The 22,780-nt window shown below is 40.7% G+C and overlaps 1 protein-coding gene across 1 annotated transcript; it reads right to left on the reverse strand.

The window, feature by feature from the left end:
• Positions 1-1,675: 1,675 nt before the first annotated feature.
• LOC146968568 (cleavage and polyadenylation specificity factor subunit 3-like) lies at positions 1,676-22,452 on the reverse strand. The gene is made up of 14 exons (XM_085759676.1): positions 22,278-22,452; positions 16,417-16,506; positions 16,139-16,289; positions 14,323-14,498; positions 13,529-13,687; positions 12,667-12,813; positions 11,466-11,618; positions 11,256-11,364; positions 9,190-9,288; positions 5,742-5,836; positions 5,109-5,196; positions 4,932-4,998; positions 4,648-4,744; positions 1,676-2,113 (listed from the first exon to the last, which is right to left on the reverse strand). The coding sequence occupies exons 1-14, from the start codon at positions 22,434-22,436 to the stop codon at positions 1,964-1,966; spliced, it is 1,740 nt and encodes a 579-aa protein (XP_085615802.1). The 5' UTR covers positions 22,437-22,452; the 3' UTR covers positions 1,676-1,963.
• Between the last annotated feature and the right edge of the window lie 328 nt (positions 22,453-22,780).

The following is a 22,780-nucleotide window of genomic DNA, read 5'->3' on the forward strand; positions in this document are numbered from 1 at the left end:
CTTGAACTTGACAGTGTTAAGTGCCTTCAACTCGACCCACTGAGCTACATGACACTGTATTTTATATCACATAAATGTTCATCATCTCCTTAAAACCACTAAAACCTGTCAATCAATTTTATTTACTGTGTATCACATCTGCAACAATAAGCTGATTAATTGATTGAATGTTGATCAGCAATGAAACAAATAATTTAAGTCGTTTTTCAGTCAATAATTGCTTTAAAAAAAATTGTGATTGATAAATGGATGGCTCAACTGTTTTTTTTTTTATAATAAATTGAATATTTGATTGAAGGGACTTTTGATACATTTTAAGTTACATTGGGCATTTTTTTTTTTTACTATTTTGTAAATTTTTATAGACAAAATGTTAAATCACTTAATAAAAATAAAGGAAAAACTTAAAACTTCAGTATAAAATTGTCCTAAACAGTTTTAAAACACCTCCCTGTTATTTTATTTTATCCTGGTTTGAGGTCAGTTATCTGAACATTTCACCTGTTTGTTTCTTACTGTACGAGGGCAGATTATTATTATTACTGTGTGTATATATATATCTTTGTATAAAATATCGTTGTGTTGTTGCTTTTGTTGCTTTTATTTTTGTGACTGTCTGTTTTTTTTTTGGGGGGGGGGGATAAAGACACAGATGTTAAACTTCAGAGTGTTTTCAGCTGTTTGGTTTGTGTCACTCGAGCTGTTTGGTACCAGAGTTTATTCTCATCACATGTTTTTACTGTGTCAGATTTATTTTGTGGTAAGTTTTGTGTTTTTTTTTGTTTTTTTGTTGATTGATTGAAGCCATATTATCGTTTTAAATGTTTATTTTTGACATGTCAGAGCTCAACGTGCCTTCTCTTCTCCTGTGGTATTCAAATGCACTTGTCAGTATTTTTAATATTGTGTCTATCTGATACTGTGTGTGTGTGTGTGTGTTGAGTCCTGTACACTGTGATGTGTGTGTCTGTGTGTTATGTACATGCTGACGATCGTCTGTATTGATCCAATTAAAGGTCGGTTGAGAGTCATGTTGTTAACGTCACTGTGTCGTTGTTCTACTGTCTGATTTAAAGTGCTGATCGATAAAGAGTTTTTATTGATATTCTGATATTTTATCAACTCACGTTTCTTCCTGAGCTTTCAGCAAGATCTCATGGTTCTCATTAATGGATCATTATTTTGTCAAAAACATTTTTAAATATTCTGCTTTAATGTAATTTATTGACTATTTTAATCTCTGGTGGTTTTATTTTTATATTTTAATCTAAAAATATCAATATTCAGACCAAGATGAGATCGACTTGCATCATAAAAACATAAAACCTGTAGCCAAAAAATATTAAAGTTAGTGTAAAAAAGAAAATACTCTAAATTATTTATCAATAATTAAAATATTTTGCAGATAAATTCTTGTAGAAAATCTAAATTAATGAAAGAAAAAAAAAAAATTCTGCCTCCAGTTTCTAAAATGCAACAATTTTCTGCTTTTATTTAACAATACAAACATTTTTGATGATTTTAACCTTAATTTTGTTTCATAGAAAACAAGATGATTGATAAATTATCTTCAGTATTGATGATGTCATTGTTGTTTCACTCACATTAAATCTAACTCACTTTTTTATCTTCGAGGACAGAAACTCAGTGACCCTCTCTCTCTCTCTCTCTCTCTGGACAAATGTTTATTTTCCTTGTGAAGAACTCAAACTTTTGTTTTATAGACAAATCAAGTACAAAAACAATCAATCAATAAAGGTATTGGTGGTCCGTCTCCTGAAGCCGATTCCTTTGGAACCAAGTTTCCAACGAAGAAGCTGGAAAAAACTCAAAAGTCCTCGAGTCAAAGAAATGAACGAACGAACATCTGCATCGGTCCGTTATCGACCGATTATTGCCGATCGATCGATACTACGAGGACTGAAGAGAGTGTGACAGAGAAACGTCAGTTCATCTTCCACCGCTACATCACCGACGGCAACGCGCTGCTGCTGCTGCTGATGACATCACAGAGGGGGCGTGGCGTGAAGGCGGGGCTTAGGGCGTCGTAGAGACGGTGGACGGCCACTTCCACCATCTCCCTCAGAGAGTCGTCGTCCGCGCAGGTCACGGCCTGAGGGTCAGAGGTCAGAGGTCATCATGGTGTTATCAGCTGATTATTGAGTATTGATTTATACCCAGGGTTCCTACACATTTGAAATTTCCAAATTCCATACTTTTTCCAGACCCTAATTTCCAGACTTCTCGGTAAAAAAATTCAAATAATTTGTGATATTTGAGTAAATAGTTGTGCATTATATAAACAAATCATGCAATTAATCATTTGTTTTCATTATTCTGAATGTGTAGGGGAGAGCGGGGTAAGTAGTGCCAATTTTTACTTAAATTGCCTTTAAAGCAAGGGGATTATAATAATGCCCCCAACTAATATTTAAGCAATATATCACGACAGTATAAAACGGTTACAAATAAAGGCAATATAAAAGAGGGATACGCAATCAATTTCATGTAGTTTTATTCAACCAGAAATATATTATCCAATAAAATAGCCTCACTGTGAAAAAAATAGTCCCACCTCTCCAGACGTTAGCTCCAAATTAGCTCTGCATCTCGTCTTTTCCTCCGCTTTTTTTCAGGTTAATGTCACTGCTCAGTCCACTCTACCGTTGTTAACCGTCCCCGCAGGTGAAAGTTCACCTCAAACATGTGAATTCAACTACTTTAGTCCGTTTTTTAACATCGTAAAAACATCAGCTGTGTTTGGCTACGGACTGCAACAGTCCGTTGTCATGGATACATGACAACAACTTCCATTCATACCAGTCATACGTGCCTGACGCGGAGTGATAGCCTACGCTGTGATAAGGTTTTAGAATAGTAGCCGTGGTATATGCTCAATATACCACGGTTAACAACCAATCAGATTGCGGGATTTCACCTTTCCGTTTTATAAATGTACATATAGTTTAGGATGTTGTGCATCCCTGGGAACAATCACTTTGAATCTTAAATCAACTGTTTCAGAAATATAGCTTTAGAAAAAAAAAAAAAAATCTGGCACAACTTGCCCCCGGTGCGGGGTAAGTTGTGCCATTGGAGAGAATTCACTGGGGTAAATTGTGCCATTGATAATTGAAGTAAAACAGATAATTTTAATCTCACAAATGTTAATGCTATATAAAAGCAAGACATTCAATACAAAATTAAAGCCAGAAGCGGCGATGATCGGGCCCTCGCTTGTCCCCATGTAGTCGTGGAGGCCTGAGCCACGCTGGGGGCTGTGGCACAAAGAAACGCCATGTTTTGTTCATCCACCAGACTACGAGCACAACCAGACTGGGCAGGTGTGTTCAGGGGCGGTCCCTCATCACACATGTTAAGTTTCAAGCGAATCCGTGCCCACTGCCATGTTTCTCCTATACACAGACAGCACTGCCACTGGCACAACTTAACCCAGGCCCCATGGCACAAATTACCCCACTCTCCCCTATGCCATTATGTTACCAAATTATTTCCAGGAGATTGTAGCTATAGGTAGCACATACAAAAATAATTAACCCAGATAACTTCAGATATAATAAGACCAAACCCAGATAAGTATTAAGTATTAAGCCAGATCATTTCCATACAATAATTTCCATTTTCCATACTTTTCCAGACCTGGAAATGTATAAAATCAAATTCCATACTTTCCCATACTTTCCATACTTGCGTAGGAACCCTGTAAATACCATTATGATGAACCAGACGTTAAAGGGATAGTTCAACATTTTGGCAAATTCTCCTATCACCATAATTCCCTTGGTCGTCATTAGTCAACTAATCATGTCACGACTTCCTGTATCTGGCCCTTCAAATTAAAAGCCCTATAGCCTTTCATATACAGTTCAGTCATATTGATTTTGACTATTTTAACAAGACACGGCTCCAAATGTTTGTTTTTTTTTCCTGCGAACAATCGACCATTGAAATTTTGGTTGGCTAATGATTTTTTTGGTCAACCATAGAGCACTGGAAAAGTGAGTAACGACACGCATTGGTCCAATGGAAGCGCCTCCTGATGGCGGAATATGGGTTTTGCAAAAGCGCCCAAGAACTGACATCTCTGCATTGTTGGTGAATGAGCAAGTGTGGTATTTTCAATAATTTAAGGACATTTATAGATCACCCACGTTAATAGCATCATTGAGGACCCTTTACAGATAAATATTAACACATAGGCAACACACATACATTGGAGTGAATGAGTTTTCTGGGCGCTTTTGCAATACCCATATCCTGCCACTCGGGGCGCAAAACCCTTACCACGGGAGTCAATGGTGGCGTCGTTACTCTCTTTTCCAGTGCTCTAGTCAACCAGTGCTTGGTCGACTATTTGGGGGCAGCCCTATTAAATTCTGTGCAAAAAGATGTTGAAACAGTTTTCAATAAAGTAGTGAATTTAAAAGTACATGGGTTCTGTTTTGTTTTTGTTTTTTTAATCGTGGTATCGAATTAGTATCGAGAATCGTGGAAATTCACAGGTATTGGTATCGACTACTGAAATTCTGGTATCGTGACAACCCTATACTGTAGGCGAATTTGCCAAAATATTGAACTATCCCTTTAATGTTCGTGTATAGAATAGATGTCAGAAGCTGGACTCACTCTGGTCTCTGGGTCGATGCACGCCGTGACTCCGTCCACCGTCACACTCAGGCTTTTACTGTCTTTGAAATTCACGCAGTCGTCCCCGAACATGTCGCTGAAACAGAAAAAAAAACATTTTACCAGGTGAAAACAGAAAATCTTTAATCTCTACCTTCATTTAAAAGTTTTATTCTCTTATATTTGGATCAATTAGGTTTAATTTTAACTTAAAAAGTGTCAGATTCTACAGTTTTGTCCGATATTTTAACCATTAAAACCATTTTGCAGGTGTTCAGACTCACTGCAGCATCAGCTCCAGTCGCTCGACGAACAGCTCCATGTCGAAGGTTTCCTTCCTGCCCTCGTGGACTGAAACAAACAAACAAACAAACAAACAAACAAACAAACAAACAAGCGTCAGTAAAGTTTCTGTTCATCAGTGAAATTAAAATAAATTCCCTCGTGATGCGTTCACTGACATTTCTGGGCGGTGGGGTTGGACTGGACCTCCAGGATCACCGTGGTGACGGCGTCAGCGTACATGTCGTTGAGCGGGTTGGCGACCCACTGAGACGAGAACATTTTCATTATTAATAATTTTATTTCAGTTATTTATTGATTTATAAATTTTATTGCTGCATCAATTAGTTCATAGAGTTTTTTACTTCAATTGTCTGTTGTTTTTACATTCTTCTCTGTTTTATTTGTGTTGAGATTTTTGTAGTGTTTGAAAAAGTGTGATAAAAATAAAAAATTGTCATAATTATTGTATATATCTGTGTAATGAATGTATTAACTGGCTAATAATGTATCTGTAACCAGGTCTGAGTGAGATCTGTGTCTAAAAACATAAATAAAATGATAAAATATACAAAATAGTTTGAAATAAACATGTAGAACAAATACTGAGCTTTAATAAAACCTGACTGCAGCTACATAACCATGTCATAAACTGTATATTTAATGTTTATAAACTGGTTTAAATAAAAACAGACGTGTTCGTGTGCTCAGAGTTAATAAAGTTTTGATAAACAGGTGAGTTTTAGCCACTTCAGGCGACATGTGGTGGATGATGAGTGTAAAAAGTGTCGTGTTGCGTTCGAGTGTCCGACCTCCAGTACGACCATCCCGGCCTCGTGAACCAGCGTGATGCTCTTAAAGATCTTCACCGTGATTTTCTCCGTCCCCTCGACCTGCTCCACGTCGCCTGAAACACACACACACACACACACACACACACACACACACACACACACACACACAACACACACACACACACACACACACACACACACACACACACACACACACACACAGAGGAAACAGGAAGTTACAGCTTCTACTGCAGCATATATATATATATATATACTGACTAGATGCCGCGTTCCTAGGCAACTCTATTGAGTGGAATGCGTCAACGCGGCGGCCATCTTGGTCAGGGGGAAGCTGTGTCTACTTCCTGCACTAGTCAACAGAGGCAGACGTCTATTAACCATTAAAATCGCCATAACTCACTGAATATTCAACCGATTTTCAAGCCGTTTGGTTTATTATAAATGTCAGACATATGTTTATGATACAACAACAACAAAAAATCTTTATAATTTTTTTTTTATGTATTAAACATACACTTTGTTGTGATATTTACCCCAAAATCGTATATTGCTATAATGTTTGGGATATTGACATTTGCCTTAGACATATGATAAGCTCGTGACAATCAGTTTAATAATGAAGCATGTAATCAACTTTTCTATAATTGGTGTAATTACTGTGTTTTGCTCTTACAGCCCAGAGAATGACATAGCCTACACATGACAGGGGAGTAGCAGTTACACACAGGGACTGAGTGTACTGGTTGTTTGATAAACAATTGGGATATCTGGTCTTCGTACCTAGTGTAACTGTGATAGTCAGCTGACACAGGGGAAGGCTGACAAATGCAGGGGGTTGCGTGTCTTGTCCTTTTCTCTTTCTCTTGTCCCTTGTTTAATAGGAGCTATCAACAGCTGATCAGCACTAGGGATGGGTATTGATAAGAATTTAGCGATTCCGATTCCATTATCGATATTGCTTATCGATTCGATTCCTTATCGATTCTCTTATCGATTCTCATTGGGTGAGGGAATAAAAGAGAAATGGGTTTGTTTGCATTAATGCAGTGGTTCCCAACCTTTTTTGGCTCATGACCCCTTTTGACATCACAAATTTCTGGTGACCCTCATTCAAGATGAGCAAGCTCAGATATTTGTATATGCTGCATTTTATTTTATCTTGATTTATTCAAGAAAGTGAATATATTGAAATTTGTTTATTTGGATAAAACCCCTTGAGATGTATCATCTCGTTTTCGAGGGGGTCCAAACATATAGACAAACATAGATTCAACAGACAAACATGTTCTCAACAATATAGAAAAACAAACAGACAAATAAACAAACAAAACAAGCAAACCAAAAGACAAGAACAATAGTACAAACAAGGACAAACCACAGTTATTGTAACTACATTGGGACAAAACAAAACAACCATAGTAGGGCCACAAAGGTCAACACTGGGACTAAAAAGACAGTATATAATGATAAGTAACAGATCAACAAATCAGAAATGCGTCTTCAGTGAGAACAGGAACAGGTCACCATGAGATGAGAAGACAAAGCATGCTTGAAAATACCAAGAGAGGAACTGGATCTGATATTAGCAGGAAGGTTGTTCCAATCTGCAGGTGCTTTAAACATAAAAGCTCTTCTACCAAATGATTTAATGACATTGGGAACAGAAAAAAAGGGCTGCGATGAATGTCTGATATGATAACTTGTTGTATATGGTATAAGATACTGCTGTAGATAGGATGGGTAATTAAAATAAATACATTTGTATATCAGCTGTAACCAGTGCATGTGTCTTCTCATGTTCAATGTTGGCCAGTTGAGTCTAGTGTACATTGTGCAGTGATGAGTAAGAAAAGGACATCCAAGGACAAATCTACAGAGTCTGTTATAGGCTATGTTGAGTGAGGCAAGGTCTGATTTATGGGCACTTTGATATATAACATCACAATAATCTATAATTATCAAGAATATAGTTGTTTAAGATTGTGAAAAATAATTAGTTTATTTATTTATTTATTTATTTTTAATCAATTACTAGACATTTAAGGCGATCCCATTTGAATTCCAGGCGACCCCACATGGGGTCCCAACCCCAAGGTTGAAAACACTGCATTAATGGCTCTGACATTAAAAAAGTTGACAGGACCGACCTGCCTGGACAGGTTAACACTAGACCACTGTGGCTGTGGGGCAGCTGTGCTCACAGGAGGAATTTAACAATGTTTCCATTACATAGTTTTTATGCATCTGTATCTTCTCACTAGTTATTGTTTTCATAACGTTCGTTTTTATGCGGAGCGAGTGAGCGAGCGAAAGAGAGAGAGCGCGCCAGAGAAAAGACACAGGGCGCAGCTACCGTTTCACCTGGCTACGAGCAAAACCTGAAAGGAAGTGATTAGAATGAAGAGAGAAAAACAGAAAGAGTAGACATGTAGCCTGTTCAGGAGACGTTGACCTGTCCTCACGGCGTGAGGGAGGGAGGACCGGAGGGTGGCTCTGGCTCACAGGTTAGTGATGAAGAAACGTCACTGTCAGCTGCATCTGTCAGCAGCTCCGCTCCACGCAGACACGCCACTAACTTTATTTTGGGAGAACAAACGGTGACACGTGGATATAAACACTAAGCACCCTCATTTATAATGAAGATTGATTTTAACGGAACGTTACGTAACGTCATTAATCAATTAATGCGCGAGTTTCTGAACCAAACGGAATCGATAAGGGAATCGTTAAAGCAGACACGCACACGATTCCAGGAATTGATCCAAGTTGGAACCGGTTCCGAAGAGGAACCGGTTTTCGATTCCCATCCCTAATCAGCACCAAGCATGAGATTGGGGTCAGACACGAGGTCATGGCGTACGGACTCCAGCCAATGAGGATGCACATTACATCAATTACATCATATCTTGCATTTGTGTAATCAGTAACTATAAAACCGGACAGGGACAGTAGACAGCATCAGACTTCGTGAACTGATGCTGCTGCGGCATGTTGGTCAGGGAAACTTAGTCTGGTCCGGAGCTCTGTACACAATCTCTTTTCCTAGTTGATTCTTTTATAAATAAATATCTAAAATGTTGTAACTGAACGTCTCCTGCGTACTTCATCAAACGAACACGCGAGTTCAAGGACTGGAACTCTTCAACTTACATACTCAGACACACACCCACATGCATAAACACACTGAACTTAGTTCTACAAGGGTCTGACCGGTCTGACTGCTGGTCAGATGTATATTATGTCTATGGTCAGAACCCCGGACCAAGATGGCGGCCGTGTTGACGTACGCTGAGAAGCAGAACGCGGCATCTAGTCAGTATATATACTGTATATCTATGCTACTGCAGGAGGAGGAGGAGGAGGAGGAGGAGGAGGAAGGAGGAAGAGGAAGAGGAGGAAGAGGAGGAGGAGGAGTTAGAGGACGAAGGGGGCGGAGCCAACTCACCCGCGAGGCTGCGCAGCTGCGTGACGAGCAGAGAGATCGGTCCAGTGAACGGGATCGCCTGAGTCTGTTTCACCGTTCCCATGGCGAGGTCGGTGTAGTCTGAGGAGGAGGAGGAGGAGGAGGAGGAGGAGGAGGAGGAGGAGGAGGAGGAGAGGAAGAGGAGGAGGAAGAGGAGGAGGAGGAGGAGGAGGAGGAGGAGAGGAGGAGGAGAGGAGGAGGAGGAGGAGGAGAGGAGGAGGAGAGGAGGAGGAGGAGGAGGAAAATGTGGAAGAAGAGGAGAAGGAGGAGTCTGTTAGTCACTCCATCATTTATGTCTCTACTTTCTTCACGTCTTCATGTTCATGTCTTTCTCTTTCTTTACTTTTTTGTCACTTCTCTCTCTTCTTTGCTTCTGTAGCCTTTTGTCTTTCTTTCTATTTCTTCTCTCTTTCTGTCCGTCTTTTTTCTTCCTACTATCTTTTTCTTGTTTTGCCTTTTTTGTTTGTTTGTTTCTCTTTTTTTCTTTGTTTCTTTCCTTTTGATTATTTCTTCCTTGATCTTCCTTTCTTTCTACCTTCATTGTCTTTATTATTATTTTGATTATTTTTTTCTTCTTTTCATTGTCTTTCTTTCCTCCTCTTTCTCTCTTTTTCTTTATTTCCTTCCCTCTCTTTTTCTTAAGTATTTCTAAGTATTTCTTCTTTCCTTTTTCTTCCTACTATCTTTTTCTTTCTTTGCCCTTTTTGTTTCTTTTCTTTCTCTCTATTTTCTTTCCTTTTGATTATTTCTTTCTTGATCTTCCTTTTTTCCTGTTTCTTTTCTTTCTCTCTTTCTTTATCTTCCCTCTTTCTTTTTTCTTCGTTTCTTTCCTTCTGATTATTATTTTCTTGGTCTTCCTTTCTTGCATTTTCTTTCAGTCTTTCATTAGTTGGGTTTCCATCCACCTTTTCTTATGCGCATTTTGTGAAAATGCGCATAAATACTTGAATGGAAACGCCAGAAATTCGAATAAAGGCAGTAAATGCGCATAAAAGTTTACACGCTTGGAGGGGGTGGATTTGTCAGCGTATCGAATAAAGGAAATGCGAGTTTTTGTGATGGAAACAGATTATGCGAATTGAGGCAGAGTTTGTGGGTGAAGTGCTGGACTTCACCCAGCGACGCCCCGGTCTCCCAGCTCTCCTCTCTGCACCGCAACACAAACGCGCTCCGTAACCCGTAATGTTTTGTTCATGACGGTTAAGACTACACAAACACACGCCGTAACATCGTTATGTAACTTATTGATTTTTCACCGGCTTCGTATGTAAACAGATGCACATGGAGGAGAGGAGCATAACCAAAACAGCGGAAAAGCGAGCGGACTGTCACAGTTCCTACTGTCTTTCTGTGTAAATATCTCATGTTACAACATGAAAACCTAAAGTGCGGCCTATATATGTATTTTCTTTTAAAATGTAGCTGGTGCGGATTATACAGGTGCGTCTATAGTCCGGAAAGTACGTAAATTGTCCATGATGTTGAGTGTCAGCTGAGTGTCAACTGTTGGATACATTCACGCTCTCTTATGACGTAATCTCACGGTGCACTCCTCCTAATCGCAAAACACTAATGAATGGAAACGGGCATAAATTCGCTTTGCTTTTTGCGCATTTTCACAAAATCCGCTTTTAAATTCGATACGACTTGGATGGAAACCCAGCTATTGTCTTTCTTTCCACCTCTTTCTCTCTTTTTCTTTCTTTCCTTCACTCTTTCTTTCTTTCCTTCACTCTTTCTTTCTTTCCTTCCTTCTTTCTTTCTTTCTTTCTTTCTTTCTTTCTTTCTTTCTTTCTTTCTTTCTTTCTTTCTTTCTTTCTTTCTTTCTTTCTTTCTTTCTTTCTATCAACCAACCAACCAACCAATCAGTCCAGATGTTGAGGTTTACTTTCTGTGACAGAAGCAGCTTGAAACATTTGATGACGGATCAAAAACATTAAACATTCATCAATTATAATAAGTGTTTGACAATACACACACACACACACACACACACACACACACACAACCTCACACACACACACACACACACACACACACAGACTGACTGGAGAGGTCGGACGGCGTCAGGATGTGGTAACTGAAGTTTCTCTTCACCAGGATCCCAGAGACTCTCTGACCCTGAGAGCACTTCTCATCCGCCAGCACGCCCATCACCTGCAGCACAGCACAGCGGAGCAAAGCATGCTGGGAGTTAACAACACGGCCCACACCAATACAACAACACAACAACAACACACACACAGACACACACACACCTTGGCCAGTTTCTCTCCTCTGAAGTTCAGCGTCACGGCTTCAGTGTTTCGCGGGTTGTGGACTTCGATGTGAACCTCGTCGTTGTCTTCGTACTCTCGGATCAGAGCCGCCTTCAGCCGGGCCATCTCGTTCTGCTCGCCGTGCACCAGGATCTGCACACACACACACACACACACACACACACACACACACACACACACACACACACACACACACACACACACACACACACACACACACACACACACACACAAACTGCATTAAGGTGGGACACTACAGGTGAATAGGGTAGAAATTTAAACTAACAGACATCACCATGAAACTTCCCAAGTTTATCACTCACATTAAGACAAATATTTTTTGTATTACAAGTTTTGTCAAGTTTTATGTTTAAATATGTAAATGAGGCAATATCTGATGAAATATGCGCTAATTTGCATACATTTCCAGAACCGAAATCTGAACAATGGATAAAGAACCTTTCAAAATTCTTGTTTTATTCTGTTGACATATTAGAGTCAGAAGTTTTTACAGAGGAGGATTTTGGATATGTCTTTTTATCACTCTGTAAATGAGAAAATACTGTCACCAGCCCTAAAAACTCAAATTTCTCCATGTTTTTAGGAATAAAATGTTGTATAAATCAGGCTGTGAATGATATATCAACAATCCCCTCTGTAAAAACCTTCAGAATATAGACAGGAATAGAACTGGAAGGTTAGGTGTCTGTAAGTGCTGCTGAAGTGGAGATTTCGGGTCCAGAGTCTGAGGAAAAACTCATTTTGAGAAAACGGCCTTTAAAGATTTGTACTGTAAAATTCCATAGATCATTAATGTGAATCGCACTTTTACGATTGGTCGCGGATACGGAGGAAACGACAATTTTTGGATCCACATAATTGTTCAGGAGAGAGAGGGAGCTTTACAGTGATACCTGACATAACTTTTGGTGAATTTAGGAGAAATCTACTGATGAAAGAGACAAAATGAAGTAAAATAAAAAACCTTAATGTGGATTTTCTACCATTTCTTTCCACTTTTCTGAGAGAAAAATATCCCAAAATCTCAAAATTGATCAGTGCATGAAAAAACAGTGTTTTTGCCTGTTAGTGTGTCGCATTAAACCCAAAGGTTTGTGGATTTAATTAAATAGTGTGGATTTAAATAGTGTGTGTGTCTGTGTGTGTGTGATGTTTTTACCACGTGCGGCGGTTTGAGCGCCCGGATGAACTCGCTGGTCTGCTGGTAGTCGGTGTGAGCGGAGAAGGAGATGTAGTCGACCGACATCTTGAGAGGAAGCTTCTGTCCCGACATGGTGGCGATCTCATCAGGCTCCGTCATGATGTGCTGCAACACACACACACACACACACACACACACACACACACACAGTACATTAAATAACCTGTGTGAAAAGTTTCATCATTTAAAATAATATAAAAATATTATTAAAAATTCATTAAATCCCAGCGGCACTTGAACGCAACACGACACACTCTTCTGATCGATCCTACGTCGTTAACACAGGCGTCTGTCACAGATTCAGATTCTTGTTACGTAGCCACATTAAACTCAACATTATCAATAAAACTGACCGGACTGATCCAATACTGGGAATATCTATCGATGCCGATCAATAATATAATTTAAATAAGAGTCTTATTTCTGGTTTTTATTCAGATACACACACACACACTGTAAAAGATTTTGTTTCAGCAATTACACTGTTCTCAGTCAGAGTTATTTGTGTTGCTGTTCTTGCCATCGCAGTTATTATCACCAAACTGTAAGATACCGATTAAAGGAGAAGTTATGAATAAAGAAAGATGCATTTGGGGCAGACAAACTAATTTTACAGCTGTTATTGTCTATTTTTATTTATTGCTGTGATTGTTTATTTTATTTCACTCTCTCACTCTCTGTTGTTCTTATCTTGTCTCCAAAAGTGAGCACAGACCTGACATTTCTAAAACCAGTGGAGGAAACGTTTCACTTCCGGTGATAATAAAAATTAAAAAAAAACTGCAGAAGGGACCAGAGGTGTCGCAGGTTCGATTCCCACCTTGGCGAGCGTCCCCTCCACACAGTAGCCGGCGATGATGACGCCGTTCCTCTTGTCCGTGCACCAGCTCTCAAACAGCTCCCGGGACAAACCGCTCTGCATCATGCCGGGCGACGCCATCACCACGCTGGGCCCGATGTCGTCGAAGTGGTCCATGCTCTGACACACACACACACACACACACACACACGTCAGAAAACAAACGACAACGACAATGGAAACAGGCAATAGCATACATAGGGTTGCAAAATATCGGGTATCGGGTAATATCGGAAACTTTCTATGGGAATAAACGGGAATAAATCCGAAATTTACAAAATTGAAGGTTGGCCCTTAATAAGCAATTAGTAATATTTTACTCAACATTCATGTTTTTGTTGTTCAGTAAAATAGCTGATTGTTCATACAAGAATTAAAACTTGATAAAGTTCTACTCACAAATAAATCTGTGTAAATGTCATGTTTTTTAATTGTATTGTTATTTTGCATGGATGTCTGCTTATGACGAAACAAAATATTTACATTTATGTTTGGATATGATACAGTTTGTTTAAATTACCCCAAATTTCCAGTTAATCCCCATAAATTCCCATAATTTCCCATAATTCCCATGGATATTTTCCAATTTGGAATAAAAAACTGGAAATTTTCCGCCCCTTTGCAACCCTAAGCATACACAATGTATACACTGACAATACACTGACCTAAACAGACAAAACGGAAAACAAAGGACAGAACAAACCTGACAACACAATAAAACAGGACAGAAAAGTAAAAACAAAAACAAAACAAACCTTCAGGTTGCTGATGTGCTTGAAGACGAAGGGGTTGTTGATGTTGATGGCCTTGCGGATCTTGTCGTTCATGGCGTTGATGTAGGTCTGGTACACGGCCATGCACTTCCTGGCCAGAGACGAAGCGTAGAAGATCGGGATGTCATGGAGCTCCGGGTGGTTCTGCCAGTACTCGTCTGGTCCACACACACACAAATAAAGTTAACGAACCTACTGCTATGACTATAGGGATTATGGCAATGGAGCAATTTGCCAAAATGTTGAACTATCCCTTTAAGGTAAAAATCTTGCATAGTTCCTCTTTAAAGGTATAGTATGTAGGAATTCCCCCCATCTAGCGGTGCGGTTGCATATCTGAACGTATTCTTTATGTTGCATTCAGGTGAAATCGGGCAGACGTCAGACAGACAACAGACGCTGCATGTATCAGGATAAACAAGCGTCTATGTAAACAAGTGGTCCGCCAGCACGAGGCAAAACAATACAGGCGTAGCAATATGTTGTCATGGTGATGTCGTATTGTTTACCCGACCCACGTTTTACCGGCTTTCTCTCGTCGAGTAAAATGACATCCGGTTGGTTTGCCGACGGCCGTCTGCCTGACTGCACCTGAATGCAACACCAGTGCCTCCGTCCTTCCTCACACTACACAGTGGCAGGGCCGTTGTATAGGGGAGAAAGGTGATGATAATTCTAGGGGCCCAACGCCCAGTGGGGCCCCATAAAAAACCCCAGTAGAATAATCTTTGTATGACTGATTTATTCTGTGTAAGACCCTGACTAATACTCATAGTACACTGTAAAAACTCAACATCCTTCCAAGAATATTTGTCTTATTTCTTGTCCAAATGTCTCATTTCTAGTCAAAGCTAATCTCTTTCCACTTAAAATAAGACTCATAACCTAAAAATTAACTTGTTTTTAGATAATTTTCACTTGTTTCAAACTAATTTTCACTTGAAATAAGTAGAAAAATCTGCCAGTGAAAGCAAGTTTTTTGTGCTTGTAATAAGGAAGAAAAACTTGTTCCACTATCATATTTTTTCTACTTATTCCAAGTGAAAATATGCTTGAAAGAAGTAAAAAGTGTCTAAAAACAAGCTACTTTTAATATTCTGAGTCTTATTTTAGGTATAATGATATTTGTTTTGACTAGAAATTACATTTTGACTAGAAATAAGACAAATATTCTTGGTAAGATACTTGGGTTTTTGCAGTGTAATGTTGCATTAGCATCAAAACAAGGTAGGCTACTAGGCTGAATAAAAAATGATAATACATACGTAGTCTAAGAAAAAAAACTGGAAAAGTTAGGGGGAGGGGCCCACTTTAGTATTCTTTAAGGGGGCCCAGAATTCCTAACAACAGCCCTGCACAGTGGTGACAGTTTTAACAGGCCGAGCCGACAGCTCTGCTGAGTTTCCGTGGTTACCTACGGTCACGATGCAACATGGCCGCCTCGGTTCGGTGCGTCGCCCACTCATGTATTTGTAACGACTTGTAACAACTCATTCTAAGGTACGAGAAAGCTTTCATTTGTATGCGGGTGTGATTCGACTTCAGTGAAATACGTATTTATGAAAGCAATATTAGATTTTTGCTACTAAAAAGCCAAATAAGTTACACACTGGGGCTTTAACGAGTGTGTATGGTGAATGAAAATGTTTCGGTGTGATCCATAGACAGAAACACGTCCCTTAGTTTAATCTTGTAAATAAAACTTGAAGCCTGAATTTATTTTTCCCTCAGCTGAAGGGAAAGCGCCACTCTTAGGTCGCCGTGCGTCGTCATGGCGTCGTTGTTGCCGTGGTCTCACCGAGGATGAGCAGCAGCTCCTGCGCTCGGCCCAGAGCGAACACGGGGATCAGACATCGACCTTCTCTGTTGACGATGTCGTGGACCGTGTTGCAGAACCGAGCCTCTCGCTCCTCCCGCTTCTCGTGGATGTGAGTCCCGTAGGTCGACTCCTGACACACACACACACACACAACAAACACACACACACACACACACACAAACACACACAGGTTCAATGTTAAGTGTCTGTGCTCTGTGTTTAAATAAAGTTTGAACGGTTTGAATGCTTCCACTCACGGTGATGAGGATGTCTGGTTTGACGCTGGGGATCTCCGCCGCCATCAAGTGTCTGTCCTCCTGACGGGAGAAGTCTCCTGTGTACAACAACTACACACACACACACACACACACACACACACACACACACACAGGGATGCAAACGGGTCAGGACCAAAAAAGAGAGGTATTGTCTGGCGGGGGGGGGGGGGGCTCACCATTAACAATATCACAGAAAAGTCAATTTCCAGTAGTTCAACCCCAACCAAGTATTGAGTGCATATAGATGGACAGTTTTCAGAAGGCCAACATTTCTATATTAAAAATGCTTTAAAAAAATAAAAACCATTGCAATATTTCAATTTTGGAGATACTGATTTTTAGGTCTTCACTGAATGTTAGTCATAATTATTACTATTAAAATAAACTGAATAAATAAAGACATGGGATTTAACATCCCATTCGGTGTGTAATGGACATATAGGCCTATATAATGTGTTAGTTTCACTTTAATTGAACACATTCTACATGGCGGAGGCGACGTCTTTCCACTCAGGGCTTCCTTCACCTCTGAAACGGGGCAGAGCTCCATGGAAACACCTGCCTGACACAGCAACGTAGGGAACCGTGCACGTCCGTGGAGCTGTGCGCCGCGGACGTGCACGGGGGGAAAAAACGGCGTCACCGCTTTGGGTAACGTGGGTGCATGTCGCGCGTCTACATTGGAGGTCGGCTGTTATCAGTATAATCAGAGACCATGAATGAGTTCGCCTCACGTGATTGTCACTGTCAGCCTGTTAGAAAAACATTTTACTGACCCCAGCTGAGACGCTGAGACCCCCCCCCCCTCAAAACAAAAACTCTTCGGATCTGAACGATTCACACAAGTCACCTAATTGACCCTTCGCGTAAGCCCCGCCCCCTTGGTTACTGTTGCTACGCCGGGCAAGCTTTCACTCCCAGCCATGCTCCTGGCAGTATTTGGTATCGATTTCAAAGGAAATATCAGCAAATTTCTGGATAAACTGTTCTGAGATAATAGAGAGAAGAAATCACAAAGATCATTCATAGTTTTCAGTGACGTGACTCGCGCAGGAGGATAAAACATCTGTTCAACGACACGACTGGACAATGTACAGAGCAGCAGTAAGGACCGGTAATTTTACCGTCTATCAACCCACCAAGACTTAGGTCATCTCACTGGTCATGAAACGTTGTCAAACTCTAAGTTTTTGGGCGATTGTGAACCACATACAGTTTTCGCTGCTGTTTTGTTTTCTCCCACCGCTGTATCAGTCAGTGAAAGCAGTCCCTGCCTGGAGGATCCCTCGCCTAAAAGCCCAGGTAAAAGCCCTAAAAGCCCAGGTAAAAGCCCTAAAAGCCCAGGTAAAAGCCCTAAAAGCCCAGGTAAACGCCCTAAAAGTACAGCTGTCATTTCGGAGGTGAACATATGGTTTTCCCCATATCTACACTTGCTCAAGTCGAAAAAAAAAGTCCGCTCATATCTGAACATCTCTATATTGCTTCTGCCGCCGCCGCCGCCGCCGTAGTAGCAGCAGCAGCAACAACATCCTTCTCTACAAACAAATGTTTTTCGTCCTAGTCTCAAAATGTGTCCACAAAAGCAAACGTAATGACTCACTGCGGAAAGCTTGCCAGGCCTATAGTTACGGTTGCTAACGTAGGATTGGACAATAGCCGTTTGTGGGAGGAGTTGGCGAAGGGTCAATTGGTCATGAAAAAAGCGAGTTTCGCTTTTCGGCGCGCTGTTTGCATCCCTGTGTGATGTTCAGGGACAGTCAGGACAGTCTGAGGACTGACAGCTCTGAGGTTGAAGTTTATATTAATGCACCATGACACTGTGGCAGGTCTCTGTACTAGGGATGTGAATCTTTGGGTGGCTCACGATTCGATTCCGACTTTTAGGGTCACGATTCGATTCAAAATCGATTTTCGATTCAACCGATTCTTGATTTTCTTTTTGCGATTTTTAGTTTGCTTTATTAACACCAGACCATGTGAAAACGTTGAATGATGATGATGTCTACAGACTATTATATCAGAAGCCATATTTCCCCCCAAAAAATGCACATCACATGTTTCAGATTTATTCAGCAGCAATATATTCGAACCATTTTAAAGTTAACTGCTACATGAAGCTGATTTTATAGGCTACTCTCTTTTCAAAAGCCTGGACTGAAGGATGTGAATATTTGGGTGTCTCTTCGATTCAAAATCAGTTCTCATGCACATGGACATGTAGCCTATCTGTAACAAAGGCTGCTAAAAAAAAAAAAAAAAAAAGAGACGGCACTCTGCTCTCAGGCCAGCTCACCTGCAGCCTGTCTGCAGCGCCACAGAGGAGCTGTCAGAGCTGCTGCTGCTGCTGCTGGTCCTCTCTCTTCAGCCTGCTGTTTGGCTGCACTTTGTATGAGTTTAAAAAAGTGAAGATCTAACGTCACCTGAGCACCGATCAGCTGATCCAGAGCGCAGTGGATGTGGCTGCTCACACCGTGTCCTAACTGGATGCGACGCGAACGAGCGTCCGACAATCGCGTCACATCTGACGCTCTCTGTCCACACTGAATCCGTGCGTCTGTTGTCATGGAAGCACATCAGCTGTGCGCTCGCCCGCTCGACAGACTGGAGACGTAACTACCCGGTTAAAAGATGGGTGAATTGTGCCTTTTAAACAGAAAACAAGTTTCTTGAAATATAGAGCCAACAGCAAGTTGTCTCTATAGTGTAGGAACACGAGTTGTAAAAAACATAATGCAGGGTTTTCTGTAACATTATAAGACGGCGCACCGCCCCCGCCCAAGATGAATGAAGAGGCTATTAAAAAAAAAAAAAAGTCCGCTAGTCTCCTTGAAGCGGCTGTTATGTGTCTCTCTCTGGCGGTGTCAGCTGATGTGCACATCTGCAGCAACCCAAACAAATGCACATGTTACTGTTGACTGGCTCTATTCCAGCCACATGATTGGTTCGACGCGGTGGAAATCTCATTATCATTGGTTATTTGTATTGTCTGCCAAAACATGGATGAATGAAACATATCGACCACGTCTCATATTTCTATTGAGGAAAAGTTATTTCACAATTTATAGACACAACACCGACAAGCACTGAGAGCCGCATGTTGCAGTGACGTTATATAGGCTATAAAAAAAAAAATCCGCAAATAATAAGCCGACGAAAAGGTGCAACTTGCCACTTAACTTCTTGTCGATGTATTATTTGCGGGGGCTTTCGGGGGATCTGCTGACGGTGGAGGATCTGGGACTGATTGACTGTGGACCACCACCAGTCTGATCAGGTCCATCACAGCACAGCAGCTGCAGCACTGCCCCGCTGTCACATTACTCTCGCGTATCAGCTCAATCTGTTTACATTAAACCGACATCAGGAGAATAATGAGAATTATGATTAAAAATATATTTGTTTCGAATTTTGGCCCCTGGATCATGATTTTTCGCATTCTTGGTAAAAAAAAAAAAATCCTCTAAAAAAAAAGACAGTTGGGATGCATAATGTGTCTCATAACAGTATACTGTGCGTCACGCTAGGGGTCGGTGGTGTTTTATTCTAGGGGTCGGTGGCGGCTGTGAGACAGCAGCGGCTCCACGGTGAGGGGGGGGGGGGCAGCTTCTGCTCACCTGACTCTGTGCAGCTTCTTCATTAAATCCAAACAGTCCGACACAGCGACGCACTGCTCCTTTGACTCTAAAGTCTCTGTAGCTCATCAGCCCGGAACTCGCCGACATGGATCAGAAGCGACGGCGGCGTTTGGCCTCAGTGTCTCGGACTTCCAGAGCAGCTACAGAGCAGCGTTGTGACCTCAACCATGGTCGATGAGAGCAGAAATGTTGTTGTAGGCCTGTGCATATTCTCATTTGTCCAGGTCATAGTATTTCAAAGGAGGTTAAATCGAAAGCAACTGGACTTCTACTGAGTCTCCAGACCAGTTAGTTGGACCAGTCCCAGCCTGGTCAGATGCTACATGAACTGATGAAGCCTCTTGGATGAGAGGTGAAACGTCTTCCTAGACAAATAACTAAGTCCAGTTGAACCTGCTTTGAAAAAAAAAAAAAGTTGTTGGCGGGCTCGTGAATTTTTTTTGACACGAGTCAAAAAGAGCGTCAAACCGCGTATCTCGCGTTTGGTCGCGCGTCACAACTCGAGCGAAAAAAAAGCGTTCCTCGTGTTTGGTGGGAAGCCCCTTGTGGGTCTTCCCACCAAACACGATGAAATAGACGAAGACGCGAAGGTCCCGTCGCACAAAACAAATCGGGTGTATTGCGTCGCAAAAAAAAAAAGTCGCGTCTACCGCGTCTCGCGCCTAATCGCGTCTCGCGCCTAATCGCGTCTTTGCGTCACGGCCTTTTACACCGCGGACGTAACGAATAAACGGTGACGGTGTGAACGAACAACATAGAACAGGACCAGACGTGGCGTTGTTTCCTCTTTTCACCGACAGCTCCACTCTCCCTTACTTACACTAACTACTGTTATTGTTGAGGCCAGAGAATTGTGGGATTTGTAGTTTTTGACCAATCGCAGGTTGTGCTCTTTCTTTTTGTGATTTTCCTGGTTCACACATGTATTTTTTTTTAGGGGCAAATGCGAGTGAAATGCTCGTCCATGGTGGGCATAAGAAAATTTAAGACCTGTCTAAAATTATTTAAGACTTGAACACAATAATTCAACAAATTTAAGACATTTTAAGGCCTAAAATTTAGATTTTCAAATTTTAGACTTTTTAAGACCCCGTGGATACCCTGTTATTTCATATAAAAGTTTAAGTGCATGCATATTTTATGATGCTGTGTATTTCAGGTGTAGGTTAATATACACACACCTCAGGAGGCCTGTTGACTGGTTAAAACAAGGTAATCAGTAGATGGGAATTAACTTCAGATTTAGTCACGGATCACCTTCAAACTCTCCTTGTCATGATATTTGAATTAATTATACATCAACACCAGCATATATAGGATTAACACAACATACAAATGAATAAAATGATCTAAAAGTATACATTTGTTTATTATTAATTGGATTATTCAACAAAATGTTAAAATTATAAAACCATCCTTCAACTTAAAGCCCGAGGCGACGTCTTTAAACAGTTTATTTTGCTCATCAAATGAAGAGAAATTGACTCTGGAGCCTGAAGTCTGTGATTATTGATTAGGATTTTCAATCAATCACTTTTTAATCAAAACACAGCTGCGTTTTAATCTTCACTGTTTCTGCTCCAACTAAGATAAATAAATCATAATAACATCTGTTCTTTGTCGCAGCAGAGAGAGTGAATCACTGCGATTCATATGTTTATAATTTACATAATGTGATATTATGTGATAATGAAGTTTAGGTGAAGAGGTGCATTCTGGGAAATATTTTTTGTGAGTTGATGAAATTACTTATCAATATGCGCTTCCATTTAGACATGATGACGATAAAGTGCAGGACAACACGGTGTTAAAAACAGTTTCTTTTTTTAAAAGGATTTGTATTTCCATGCTTTTATTTTGAAGGGATGCTGCATGTTTTAGAAGCCTTACTTCTGATTTCCTGTTTGTCAGACTCAGTTTATTGATCTGGTCACATCGATTATTGATTGAAATGTTTAATTTTTCTAATTTATTTACTTTACTGTACATACTTTCTTTTCTTTGTCTTGTTTATTTGATGTTTGTTTATTTTATTTCATGCTCTTATATCTTATGTTTTGTATTTATTTATATTTACAAGTTTACTATTTGCCTTATTGGTTTGTACATCGATTTATTTGCAAAATAAAGTAAAAAAGCAAAAAACAAAACACCAACAGAGGGTTGAACAGCTGAGTCATGTGAGTGGCGGTGAGCGTCCGTTACCTTGACGCCGGCGATCTCGATCATGAACATGGCGGCGCCCAGCACGTGTCCGGCGTGGTAACACCAGAACTTGATGCCGGCCACTTCCTTCACCTCGTGGAAGTTGATGGTCTCGATCTTCTCCATGCTGTCCTCCAGGTCCGTCTCCGTGTAGAGCATGTCGTCTGCCGAGATGTTACTGTCACACACACACACACACACACACACACACACACACACACACACACACACACACACACACACACACACACACACATTGGATAACTTCATCTCCATCCCGGCCTTCAAAGACGCCATCTCACACCTTTTTACAGATTCTTGCAGCTGCTTCCCTACTATTTAACTACTCAACTATCTAACTCTTTTCTTCAGTTTCTGCTTGTTGAACGCCCATACCTACCGCCGTTGGCCAGGACACTTTCTGTGACACACTGCTCGCTAATGAATCCTGTAATATCTGTAACAGACATTTACTCTCTTTTATGCTTGTAATAATCTTGTCT

Source organism: Trachurus japonicus, chromosome 18 (genome assembly GCF_045865225.1).
Source record: "Trachurus japonicus isolate A0001 chromosome 18, Traja_1.0".
NCBI classification, from domain to species: domain Eukaryota; kingdom Metazoa; phylum Chordata; class Actinopteri; order Carangiformes; family Carangidae; genus Trachurus; species Trachurus japonicus.